General features: G+C 38.4%; 1 protein-coding gene across 4 annotated transcripts in view; it reads right to left on the bottom strand.

Moving 5' to 3' along the window:
- Positions 1-14,130, bottom strand: part of ITSN1 (intersectin 1) — a 197,760-nt gene that overhangs the window by 86,033 nt on the left and 97,597 nt on the right. For all 4 annotated transcript variants that reach the window (XM_060234313.1, XM_060234314.1, XM_060234315.1 and 1 more), the window contains 3 exons: positions 4,780-4,901; positions 604-833; positions 258-379 (listed from right to left, as the gene is read on the bottom strand). In XM_060234313.1, coding sequence (XP_060090296.1) covers positions 258-379; positions 604-833; positions 4,780-4,901 — 474 coding nt within the window. The remainder of the gene's footprint in view (positions 1-257; positions 380-603; positions 834-4,779; positions 4,902-14,130) is intronic.

Genomic DNA, 14,130 nt, shown 5'->3' on the forward strand with positions numbered 1-14,130 from the left:
CTTTAAATAAACATTTTGAGTAGTCTTCAAAGGCAATCCCATGTAGAAAGATTTACAATAATCAAATCTGGATGTAACCAGAGCCCCATCCGTACACCTTTATTCCATAGTCAAGCACTACTTTGTTAACCAGTGAAACCTCAGTTTTTCTGGATTGAACTTCAGTTTATTGGCTCTCATCCAGCTCATCACCACAAGGCACCTTATCATAAGTAGTGTTAAAAGTCTGATTTAATAATGCTACATTATTTCCTTACCATGATGATGTCTCCTGGCTGGATAGTGATCTCATCATGGCTTCGGGATTCAAAAGGATATAGTGCTCGATAATATACTATTTTTACATCTTCCTGAGCAGAAATTGTTAGTGGAGCCTTTTCTATATTCATGAAAACAAAAGTATTTAAAAAGTTATATTTTATGTGAAAATCAGGTCCTATTGACTTGCATAGAAGTGTCTGATGAGTTCTTATGCTACCATAATACTTCATGTTTTTATCCCCTGCTTCACCGAGAAGAAAAGCAGAAGTACTCTACCAAAATTAATACAATTTCATGTGTAAACTTATACATGCATATTAATTGTCTCCCATTATTTTGTACCTGTGCTTGACCAAGGAGCTTGGATAGTCAGCTTTGCTGGATCTTTATGCTGATGCAAAAGTTTATTCAATTTTTCTTGTACTTCTTGTTTGTTCTTGTCTTCATGTTCTTTCTTTTTACTTAACTCTTCCCATTTTTGCTTTTCTTCTTCTTGAATTTTTTTTGGCCTCTGGTGCTCTTCTTCCTGCTGTATTCTATCAAGCCACTGTCTCTCCCGTTCTTGAATTCTTCTAATGAAAATACAGAAAAATAAAATGGGTATGACACAAAACTGTATTTTAGAATCTGAACATACCTCTTGTGACTATGTATTAGTATCATTAGCAAAACCTACTGAAAGCACTATAATAAACACATTCACTATTGATAGAAATTGACATATAAGAGAAACTTATTATGAAGTTTCTCTGTTGAATGAGCAAGAGGACAAGACAGGAATGTTTATGCTTCTTCCAGCTAACACGAAGTTAACACCAATTCCCTGGAGAAGTATGTCCCTCCAAGCTTCAGAATGACCAAACAGTAGCCTGTTTTTTAAAAAAACAAAAAACAAACCAACCCCGCCATAGAACAATAAATAAGAAATCAACACACTTTTATTCTTGTACAAGCTATCAACAAAAGAAAGACAAAGATGTCTTGTTCAAATAAAGAATCCGCAGATTTTGTATGATGAACATACAAAACTCCTAAGACTTCCCGGGCATCCCTCCAACAGTTCAGGATCTACCAAGGTCCCAGGCTACCAAGAGAAACTGATATCAAAGCTCAGGCTGCAACATTATAATGCTGAACAAATTATGGGGCCCGTAGCTGCTCTTCAGATATCTTCCAAAGGAGCATTTATTTATTTATATTCCATTTTCACAAATATGTTCAATTTCACTTCCATGGGCAGTACTATGCAGAGTATAGAAGATTTCAATGGACGAGTGGGTTCATATATCAACAGATCAGGGGTGTCGAACATGCAGTTTGGGGGCCGAATAAGGCCCCGCAGAGCTCCTATCAGGCCCCTGAGCAACTGGCTGCTTCCTTCTCCCTATCTCTTGCTTCCTTCTGCATAACAGCTTGCTTTGCAAGGCTGGCTTAATCATACAGGAGCTAAACTTCTATTTTCTCATTGGCTACAGCTGCTCCCTTGGGGAGGAAGTGGGGAAGAATAGCTTGCTTTACCAGGCTCTCTCAATTACACAGTGGAACAACTGAGCCAAGCTTCTCTTCCTTCTATTGGCTGAGGCTCTTCCTCCCCAGTCCCCTGGGGAAGGAAGGAAAGAGCCAGATTTTCCTTTGCCCAGTTCCCTGGATCCCATGGGAGAAATACAAGGAAAGCATCTTTAAAACCAATGAATGCTAGCGTTTTTAGCATGCTTTAAGTTTTAAAATATATATATTTGGGTTTGTCTGTGTTCCTTATAAAATTTATATCTCTGCTACCTAATCTTAAATAGGTACACACAAAGCCCAGTCTGGCATGGCTCGGTCCAACCCGACATGGTTCGGCCCCAAAAGGTCTCATTTATGTCAGATCCGGCCCTCATAACAAATGAGTTTGACACCCCTGCAGTAGATAATACTTCAGGAATCCTGGGCCTAGGCTACACAGAACTTTTAGTACATTTATATGCACCCAGAAATAAACTGGGAACACATACAGATCTTATTCAGGGCTAATATGATAGTTTCCCTGTCAACATCCTTTCTTAAACCCAATAAACCAGCTGAAGTTCCCAAGAGATTTCCAAAGGCACAGACTATATTACAATAATCTAATCTTAACAGTGCTGAGAATAAGGGCAATCACAGTGAGGGTTTTTTTTTTGGAAAGGGTGCAGTTGGTATATAGACTGGAGAGGTTCAATAGGCCAGGTCACTATATACCCTTATCTATATGTAAATAGCGGATATAGCAAGCCATGAGCTCGATTTTTAAGACACAAGGAGTGCAACGTCTAGATGTTACCTAGACCAAGCCCTGCATATAGTTAGGTGGTGCTAGAAATTTGCTTTCTGGGTAAATGTGCAGAAATCCTGGAAAACCATTTTTGGACTGCTGTGAAAAACCATATTGAGAAATAAGGAACTTTCAGTGCAATGCCTCATGGAAAATGACTAGTTCTGATAGGGTTTCCCAACTCCCCACCTTCCTGCCTGACATGACTGAATATGTACTCATCTCAATTGCACAAGGTCATAGCATGAACTACAACAGATTCAATGGACAGAATATATAGCAGCTACTATGTTATTTATATATTTTATTGAATTTTTTGAAAGTATACAAGTTAATATCAATATTAATATACAATTAAACTTATGGAATCAGGTTATAAACAAGCATAAATACTTACATGCATACAATAAAATATTGAGTAAGGATTTTAAGTTATAAAGATGTATCTAGATATGTAGACCATTTTCTATCCAAGGAGAGAGGTCAAGATGAAAACAAAATTAAAATTAAGGCAAGAATTCCTGTATCAAAATACAATCAATCTAATTGAACCCATATCATCATTAAACTATTAATTTTGTATTGCTATGAATTCTAAACTGCCTAAATATTCTCTATGAAAACTATTACAGGTTGTGCCAAAATTTACTATCAGGTAATTATAATTAGGAGCAATCCATGACTAGCATAGTAAAAGAAAAGGGAGAAATAAAAAAGCGTTACTAAATAGAAAAGAAACAAAAAACACAACTGAAGGAAAATATTAAAAGCTTATAAGTAGAGAAGATCAAGATATTCTGGTTTGTGGTTGAATGTCATCTGCTGTAATGAACTCAATAAAAGGAAACCATTTCTCTGTGAATTTCGAGTTATCATTGTCTGAGTTTGAATGTTGGATATGATCTGTAATTTTTTCTAGTATGAGATTTTTTCTAGTAATTTTTTCTAGTATGAGAATGTCCCAAACCTTGGATAACCAGCTGGAGACTGATGGAACATTTTGAAGCAATTAGGGTTTTTGCTGCTATTAGCATGTTAGTTATCAGTTCTCGCCTAAATTGAGGTACTGCTGGATCTTGCCAGATGTCCAGGAAGATCAGTTGAGGAAGAAATGGAATTTCATATCCCATTATAATTTTGATTTGTTGCAAAATCTCATGCCAGAATGAAGTAATATGAGGACACTTCCACCAGCAGTGGGCAAAATCACCGATTTCACCACAGCACAGCTACTATGTTTATTTAAAAGCAGTGTAGCTTTATGGTCCAAATCACACATTCTAATGCATGTTCAAGGAATGTCTACTTACTTCTAAATGGACCAGTACATACAGAAAAAAGGACTTAAGCAAATGTTGAAGTGCATTCTCTCAGGAAGATGGGATAGACAGGCTCAAAGAAAGGGCCCAATCTAAAGAACTAGGAAATTCCAGATAGGGAAAAAAATTATGAAGAATTGGGGGGGGGGGGGGGGCGGAATGAGAGAATGACTTCTTTCAGTACATTTGTAACATGAGTGGTGGGCTGAAATATATAATTTGCCAAGACATCTACCCCTCATAAAGACACTATCTAGAGATATATACTGATAAGCTATGCCCATGTAGGAATTAACACAGTATGTTTAGTAAACCAAAAACTGGAGAAACATGACCCTATATTAAACTTAGTCTTCTTTCTATACATAAAGGGAAGTGAATAAGAGACTGGCCTTTCATACAGAGTCTCAGAGTGGCTTACAAACTTCTTTCCCCTCCTCTCCCCACAACAGACACCCTGTGAGGAAGGGGGAGCTGAGAGCGCTCTGTCAAGAAGTGCTCTTAAGAGAATAGCTCTGAAAGAACTTGTGACTGACCCAAGGTCACACCATTAAGTGCATGTGGATAAGTGGGGAATCAAACCTGGTTCTCCCATATTAGAGTTTGTGCTCCTAACCGGTATGCCAAACTGGCTCTGGATCGTCTTCAAAATGTCAAAGTTCCAGGTGTTCAAATTTGCGGGAGTCATGGTGGGAGGGCCATGACTCAGTGATAAACGATCTGTTTTGTATGCAGAAGGTCCTGGGTTCAATTCTGGTTATCTCCAGCTAAAAGTATCAGGAAGCAGGTGATGCAAAAGACCCTGGAGAGCAACCACCAGTCAAGACCAAACAGCTGATTTAGTATACGTTAGCTTTATGGTCCACAGCAATTATGAAATAAAGTTTCTATAAATTAACTTACCTCTGACTATCTTTTTGTTTTTCCAGTTCTGTCTTTTTCTCTTGCTCCTTTTGTTTTAGCTTGTCAGCTTCTATGCTTTTTTGCTTCTGCAGCTGCTGCTTATTATGTGTTTCCCTCAGCTCCTGCAATAAAGGAATAGTCCATTACCTTATACTACACAAATATATCTTCAATAGCTCCATGTTTCTGAAGCGTGAGGAACCATATTTTGAGGAGCAAAGTAATCTTGCATCAACCACCAGACCGTTCAAATTTATGATGCTTTAGTCCAGTGGTCCCCAACCTTTCTGGCACCAGGGACCAGTTTTGTGGAAGACAATTTTTCCATGGACCGGGGGAGGGTGATGGTTTCGGGATGATACAATTGTGCACTTTATTTCTATTATTACATTGTAATATATAATGCAATAATTATACAACTCAAGGTCTGGTTGCTAACAGGCCACGGACTGGTACTGGTCCGCGGCACGGGGACCCCTGCTTTAGTCTATTAGTTGTATCAAATGTCTTCAAACTACCACAAGTCACTGTAGGTTCATCAGGTACTACAATAGGAAGATACACTGGTTTCTTTTCAGTTCACATAAATTGGAACAGTGGTTTTTAACCTTTAACCCATTGCCACCTCCAAATATCCAGTATCACACCACTGAATACTCCCAATGTATTCAAGTATTTATATGCCACCTTTCCTACAATCACACCAGCTCACAAAAAGCCTATTTCACAGAAAATTAAAAGCAGCACAAAACTACATAGCTTTCCCTCAAAATAATACCGTGATATTAACAGAAAAATACCCACCTAAAAAGAATCATCTAACATTTATTATGACAGATAAATCATAGCATAAGTATTAACATTATAAAAATTACATAATAGGATCCAACTTCTAATATGCTATACACAGCAATAAAGACCACAACTCTCAACCATTTAGCCAAGTAAGTTTGCAAAACTATTTTGTAGTGGGCAGTCTTATTAACCGTGCAGAAAAGCCCTCTTGAATTTTGCATTGTTTGTGGAACATAAGAACATAAGAGAAGACATGTTGGAGCAGGCCAGTAGCCCATCCAGTCCACCATTCTGTGTCACACAGTGGCCAAAAAACCCAGGTGCCATCAGGAGGTCCATCAGTGGGGCCAGGACACTAGAAGTCCTACCACTGTGCCCCAGCAAAGCACTAAGAATACAAAGCATCACTTGCCCCAGACAGAAAGTTCCAACAATAAGCTGTGGCTAATAGCCATGGATGGACCTCTAATCCATACATTTAACCAATCCCCTCTTGAAGCTGGCTATGCTTGTAGCTGCCACCACCTCCTGTGGCAGTGAATTCCATGTGTTAATCACCTTTTGGGTGAAAAAGTACTTCCTTTTATCAATTCTAACCCGACTGCTCAGCAATTTCATTGAATGCCCACGAGTTCTTGTATTGTGAGAAAGGAAGAAAAGTACTTCTTTCTTAAAAAGGCGTTGGCCTTTTTTTAATGGCAGTCACACACTGTCTCAACATTTCCAGTGAGTTATCTACCATGACCCCAAGATCTCTCTCTTGCTCTCTACTGATTTATTTAAAAATGTATAGCTTGAACAGATTCAAAGTAGTTTGTAGCTAGATTATCACAATTTAAAAAAAATCACAATTATCCCAAAGTGCCAGGCAATATATTAATCAGGCAAAACAAACCTAAAAAACTGCATTTTAGAATCATACTCATAAGAGAAGCCATGTTGGATCAAGCCAATGGCCCATCCAGTCAAACATTCTGTGTCACACAGTGGCCAAAAAAATTATATATATATATATATAAACACACACATATATACACACTGTGGTTAACAGCAACTGATAGACCTCTGCTCCATATTTTTATCTAACCCTCTCTTGAAGCTGCCTATGCTTGTAGCCGCCGCCACCTCCTGTGGCAGTGAATTCCACATGTTAATCACCCTTTGGGTGAAGAAGTACTTCTTTTTATATGTTTTAACCCGACTGCTCAGCAATTTTATCAAATGCCCACGAGTTCTTGTATTGTGAGAAAGGGAGAAAAGGACTTCTTTCTCTACTTTCTCCATCCCATGTATTATCTTATAAACCTCTATCATGTCACCCCGCAGTCAAAGTTTCTCCAAGCTAAAGAGCCCCAAGCGTTTTAACCTTTCTTCATAGGGAAATTGTTCCAAACCTTTAATCATTCTAGTTGCCCTTTTCTGGACTTTTTCCAATGCTATAATAGCCTTTTTGAGGTGCGGTGACCAGAATTGCACACAGTATTCCAAATGAGACCGCACCATCGATTTATACAGGGGCATTATGATACTGGCTGATTTGTTTTCAATTCCCTTCCTAATAATTCCCAGCATGGCGTTGGCCTTTTTTATTGCAATTGCACACTGTCTTGACATTTTCAGTGAGTTATCTACCACAACCCCAAGATCTCTCTGTTGGTCAGTCTTTGCCAGTTCACACCCCATCAACTTGTATTTGTAGCTGAGATTCTTGGCCCCAATGTGCATTACTTTGCATTTGGCCACATTAAACCTCATCTGCCACGTTGACGCCCACTCACCCAGCCTCAACAGATCCCTTTGGAGTGCCTCAGAATCCTCTCTGGTTCTCACCACCCTGAACAATTTAGTGACATCTGCAAACTTGGCCACTTCACTGCTTACTCCAAACTCCAAATCATTAATGAACAAGTTAAAAAGCATCGGACCCAGTACTGAGCCCTGTGGTACCCCACTGCTTATCACCCTCCACTGTGAAGATAACCCATTTATACTCACTCTCTGTTTACTATTAATTAGCCAGTTTTTGATCCACAAGAGGACTTGTCCTTTTACCCCATGACTCTTGAGCTTACTAAGGAGCCTTTGATGAGGAACTTTATCAAAAGCTTTCTGGGGGGCGTGGCGTCGCACGCATAGGGAATGGACGCCTGAAAACAGAGCTCCTTACTTACCCCTGCCAAATCCACTTAAGCAAGCGCCCAGCGTTGTTGTTTGTTTTCTTTTTTTTCTTTAATTAGTATGGGAACAGTAGATGGTCAAAAATCCAGATCAAAAAGAAACTCAAGGAACTCTGTTAAAGACTATTTTCCCAAAAAGCCTAAGGCTAAGGCCTCAGGAAAAGCAAGCAGCCCTGCAAGCAAGATGGCGTCGGGAGAAGGGGAAAACACAGCAGCAGACCTAGCTTCATTTCGTTCTGAGGTAATGGAGGCTTTTCAAAAACTGGAAAAAAATATGACTGACAAAATATCTGCCATGATCCAGCCCCTTTCTGCTCAGTTGGAGGGTTTCAAAACGTCCTTAGAGAAGGTGGCAGAGACTGCAGATTCTGCTTTTAACATGGCATGTGCTGTGCAGGAGGACACTCAGTATTTTTATAAAAGAGATGAATGGGCCACTGATAAAATTATTGCACTTGAGAACCAACTGAAAATGGGGAATGTTAAAATTCGCGGGCTCCCCGAGAACTCTGCCTCTCCCTCTGACCTAAAATCTCTTATAGCCTCCTGGCTATCAAAGGCATTGGGTTTTTCTGAATCTGATCTTTGTGCCCTGGAGGCTGCATATAGAATTGGCCCTTTGCGCACACAGAAAACTTCGTTGCCTAGGGACATTTTAGTCCGTTTCTCTTCTGCCTCAGTTAAATCCAAGCTGCTGCAAAAAGCCCGGGCTATAAATCCACTTCTGCTAGGAGATTACAACATCCAAATTCTACAGGATTTGTCTTCTGAAACCTTGCAAAGGCGGAAAATTTTGAAGCCAATTATTGAAATCCTGAACAGGGAAAACATCAGATATCGATGGGTTGCTTCGTACAAGCTGCAAGTTACTGTACAGGATCGGTCGTTTGTCGCTGGAGGCCTTGACTCAGGCCTAAGCATGCTGAGAGATTTGAATCTTCCTGTTCCCACCGGCCTTATAGAAGCAGTCTCACATGTTCACTCAATAACTTCAGACACTAGATGGCGTCGTGTGCCTATGAACCGTCCTGATCGGCCTGTTTCTCCTAGAAGCTAAACGCTGGAACTGTTGCTATGCAGAAATCTTCCCTTTTTTGTGTGGATTCTTGACGTCCTCTTTTTTTTTTTTTTTTCCTGACATATAAGCTTTGCCTACTGAACTGCTGACTTATAAGCTTTGCCTACGTGTAACTCTGTCACGGCTTAGAAATATGCTGATGATTGTTTCGTGCCTATGAAGCAATGTTTATATACGAAATTGGGGGGTCCCCCCCCCTTTTTTTTGGTTATTTATATCTTTTGAACACAATGTTATGAATGTGAGGGAGTTATTAATTCAAATCAACTCATTAAAGGAAATCTTCTTGGTTGATTGGGTATGCATGATTGGAAGAATGGGGTGACTTGGAATATATGGTTTGAGTAGGAGCTGGAATGGGGAGGCTGGGTGTTGAGTGAGGGAGTGGGAGAGAGGGAGGGAGAGAGAGTGAGTGAGGGGGGGTAGATCAGAGTGAGAAACTTGAATAGTATGATTAGGGTTTTATATCAATATATTTCTTTCTACTATGAGTTAATGAATTGTCAGGACCTTTTCCCTTCCTGTGTGAATTGTTGAATGGAAATGAATCTGTGAGACAGAGGGTGGGTAGGGAATGTATGTGTGTGTCAGTTTGTGCCTTATGCTACTATGAAGGTTTGGAAACTTGTTTCCCTCACCATCATATCTCCCTACATAGGCTTATAAGTGGCTGAAGGATAGTTGGTGGGGAGTGTTTGGGGAGACCAGTATTTAATAGCGTTCATAGTTCTGTTTAAAGTTTCATTGTATTTTTATCATAGTGTCTTAAGTCTTACAATAACTTTGGGATCGAGATCTGATGCTGTTACACATGGTATATTAGTTTGCCTGTAATTATCTTTAATTCACTAACCTGAGTTGGTAAAAGGCACAGGTTTTATTATATGTGGCTTTCTAGGCATTTTAGCCTTGACTCGATCAGCTTTGTTTGGCCTTTCATTATAAACTTTCTATACATTCGGCTCTGTTATTCTGTTTATAAATTTTATTTTTGCTGGGTTGATAGTGTTAAATATAAGCATTTTTGGCAGAGAGGGAGAATGGAGAACTTCAGTTTTTTTTAATTAGCTCCATTTGGTAGTTGTTGCTAGTTGTGTGGTGTCTTCAGTAACGAAGACTTCCGCTTCAAATTTATCCTTTTAAGTAAATAGTTGTTGTTTTCCCAAGTTTGGGTTAACAGAGTTGGAGGGTGAGTTAGTGGCTAGTGTCTGTTAATGCTAGACCACTGGTGTTGGTTATGGTTTTTTGTTTGTGTTACGGGCAGCATAACTGTATTGAATTATTATGGATTTAGTTGGAAGTTTTTTAAAGCCTTTGATCTGAAATCTGTCCTCATACCTTTGAAATTTGATCTACAGGATTCGCCTCGAGCTATCCTGGTGGCACCTGGGTTCAAAGCTATGAATTGCAATAATTTTGATAACCTTGGTTATTTCCTCTTTCAATTATGGCAGAGTGCCACTTGAAATTTCTATCTCTAAACTGTAATGGGCTAAATAATTTAATTAAGAAAAAACGGGTTGCCTCTGCCATCTCTCATCAGAAACCAGATATAGTTTTTTTGCAAGAAACTCACCTTAAGGGTAACCAGCCCAAGGTCTTCCAGTCAAAATTTTTTGCTCATCAATTTCAAGCTTACGGGTCCTCCAAAGCAAGAGGTGTGGCCATCTTAATAGGTAAATCAGTCCAATTCACTTTTGAAAATTCCTCAATTGACCCTAGGGGTCGGTATATTTTTATCAATGGGGTCTTTAATGGTAGCCCTTATACTCTGGCATCGGTGTATGCTCCAAATGATGGACAAATTGCATTTATTAAAGATACGTTGTCACAACTTCAAACTTTTCATAAAGGGCCCATTATTTTGGGAGGAGATCTCAACTATGTTGTCAATCCTTCTTTAGATAGATCTCAAAAAAGCCTGCTACCTCTATCTGCCAATAAATGGTCTCAATCAAAAGATTCGAATGGCCAAAATGATTTAGCTCAAATCTTTCAATCCTATAATCTGTCAGACATTTGGAGAAGCAGGCATCCAAAAGAAAGAGACTATACCTTCTTTTCTTCTCGTCATCAAACTTATTCCAGAATAGATTTTCTTTTAGTTTCGGATTCTATTTCTAACCTTTTTTTTAAAGTAGACATTGGCCCAATGATTTGGTCTGATCATGCATGGTTGGAAGGTTATATGTCAGGAATCACTGAAAGATCTTTTTCTTTTAATTGGAGATTGGATAGTAAACTTCTGTCTATGAAATCGGTTACAGATTCCATTGAAAAAGACATTAAAGAATTTTTTCAATTCAATACTGAGTGTGGAGTACCTCAGCATATAGTTTGGGACTCGTTTAAAGCTGTAATTCGTGGCAGATTTTTGGCTATTGCCTCTTCGTATAAAAAAGAAAAAGACAAAATTAGATCAGATTTGGTTGCCAACATTACCAAATTGGAAGAGAAATTTAAAAAATTTGGTAGCAAAAAAACTTATTCAAAACTTCTTATAGAAAGGAAAAAATTAGAATCTTTTGACGTCTCCAAGATTCAAAAACAAATGGCTTATATAAAACAAAAATATTGGTTTCGAACTCCTCAATCCCTTTAAACTCCTATCATGGAAGGTTAAAAAGAGAATATCCTCAATGGCTATTTCTTCCATTCGTTCTAAATCCGGTACCTTGAAACATTCCACTAAGGATATTGTAGGAGTTTTTAAAAAATACTATTCATCTCTATATTCCTCCCAGCATCCAGCATCAGACCTTATTTCATCTTTTTTAGACACTCACTCAGTTATTAAGCCTGTTTCTCCTGAGGTTAAATCCCTTTTGGACAAACCTTTTACTGCACTTGAAATACAGGAGACTATCAAGTCTATGAAATCCAATAAATCTCCAGGCCGAGATGGCTTTATACCAGAATTTTATAAATTTTTTAATACTTTGTTGGCTCCCATCTTGGCGGACGCCTGTAATCAGTTTGTACAGTCTGGTTCTTTTCCAGTTACTTGGTCACAGGCAAAAATCATTCTTCTTCCAAAGAAAGACAAAGACTTGCTAGACCCTAGTTCATACAGGCCGATATCGCTCCTTAATTGCGATTACAAGATTTTTACAGCAACCCTGGTGGCTAGGCTTAATACTTTTATAGGGAACTACATTCATCCTGACCAATCGGGCTTTATCCCACACCGTGAGTTAACGGACAATACTAGAATGGTCCTTGATGTTATTCAATACTGCCGGAAATTTAATATTGAGTCTTCCTTTATCTTGTCTATTGATTTTGAAAAAGCCTTTGATTCCGTTGAAGTTCCTTATCTTACAACCTTACTGCAGAAAATGAATTTTGGCCCGAATTTTCTGAAGATAATCCATTCTTTATATAAGTCGCCTTCTGCTATTCTTTCTATTAATAATTTGGATTCTGAAGAATTTAATCTTTTCAGAGGGACGAGGCAAGGTTGCCCCTTGTCTCCTCTGCTTTTTGCAATCGCAATTGAACCTCTTGCTAATGCTATCCGTAATACCAATATTATTGCTGGTATCCCTATTAGAAAGAAACAAATTAAGGTGTCTTTGTTTGCAGATGACCTAGTGCTTTTTGTTACAAAACCTAAGACTTCTTTACCAGCTGTCTTTGATTTATTATCTGTATTTTCTTCTATATCGGGTCTTCGAGTAAACCCATCTAAAACCATTCTTTATCCCATCACAATTTCAGATGCTCTCCAAGATTCCATCTACTCAAATTATCACTTCAAAAAAATGGATAGATATTGGACATATTTGGGGATCAATATACCTTTAAAATTGGGAGATATTTTTAAAGTCAATCATCATTTATTGATTAAGGACATTCTTACTATGCAAAAGAATAAAAATTCTTCACTCATTCCCTGGAATGAAAAAATTCAGATTATTAAATCTTTTATTTTTCCCAAATTTCTGTTTTTATTTCGAGCCATTCCTATTCTTATTCCTGAGGACTTATTTGTGGGTTGGCGTCGTTCGTTCTTAAGATACATTTGGAACAAGGGCTTATCTAGAATAGGGTATGCAACTCTTATTCGTTCTAAATCCTCAGGTGGTCTGGCTCTTCCGGATCTGCATAAATTTTATGAAGCTGCCATTTTAGGAGGCCTTGTCAGATACCATGATGCTGATTTAAATTCAGGCTGGAAGGTCCTAGAAGATACCTATCTAAATAACAAATCGTTTCAATCTACATTATGGGAATTTCCAAAGAAGAGACCTCCTAATATCTCCTCCAACCTTTTCCTTAAAGCCATTTTTCAGATTTGGGACAAACGCCGCCTCTTTTTAGCCCCTCCTATGTCTCCACTATCTCATTTTATGGATGTTTCTTGGTTTCAACCGGGGTTTTTTTACAAGTCTTTTCCAATTTGGAAAAAATATAATCTTTATAGGTTTGTGGATATTTTGTCCAATGGAAAAGTGCTCGACAAAAAATCTTTAGAAGAGAAAACTGGTGGGACAAAAATCCCATGGTTTGAATACTTGCAAATTAACAACTTGGTGACATCACTCTCAAAGAAATACAATTTCAATCGACCTCTTACTTTCTTTGAATCCTTGCTACAATCTCCTTTTTTAAAGCGGAAGGGACTGATTTCATTTATCTATAAGGGTTTGCTAGACATTGATGCTGTTGATTTGTTATCCTATCAAGAAATTTGGCAAAGGAATAGTTCAATTAATTTTCAGGAGGATGTTTGGCAACAAATCTGGTCATCTCCTTCGTTTGTTTCAAAATCATTGAATATACAATTACAAACTCAAAAAATTTTGTTCCGGTGGTATTTAACACCTCAGAGATTAAGCCATATGGCGATAAATCAATCCTCCAAATGTTGGGAAAATTGTGGAGAGGTGGGCACATTTATACACTGCTGGTGGTCTTGCCCGAGGGTGCAGTCGTTTTGGGCAGTAATTGTGGCAAAAATCAAGGATATCACGGGCTATAGTTTACCCTTAAGATTGGAACTCATTTTGCTTGACTGTTGGAAAGGTATTTCTATTACTTCTCTCAATAAATCCCTGATATCCCTTTTACTAGCTGCTGCTAAAATGGTGTTAGCCCAATTTTGGAAATCTCCCAATATTCCTCCAGCTAAAGCCTGGTATGCTAAAATCTGGGAGGTCTATGCTATGGACAAGATAGCAGATAGTTTATGCAATATAAATAATTCAGAAGGTAACGATTCTCTGATGTACAAGTGGCTTCCATTTCTTAAATTTTCTTTTAGTCCTGTAGATCAGATGCGTACATGTATTCCTGGTA

Source organism: Heteronotia binoei, chromosome 3 (assembly GCF_032191835.1).
Source record: "Heteronotia binoei isolate CCM8104 ecotype False Entrance Well chromosome 3, APGP_CSIRO_Hbin_v1, whole genome shotgun sequence".
NCBI classification, from domain to species: Eukaryota; Metazoa; Chordata; class Lepidosauria; order Squamata; family Gekkonidae; genus Heteronotia; species Heteronotia binoei.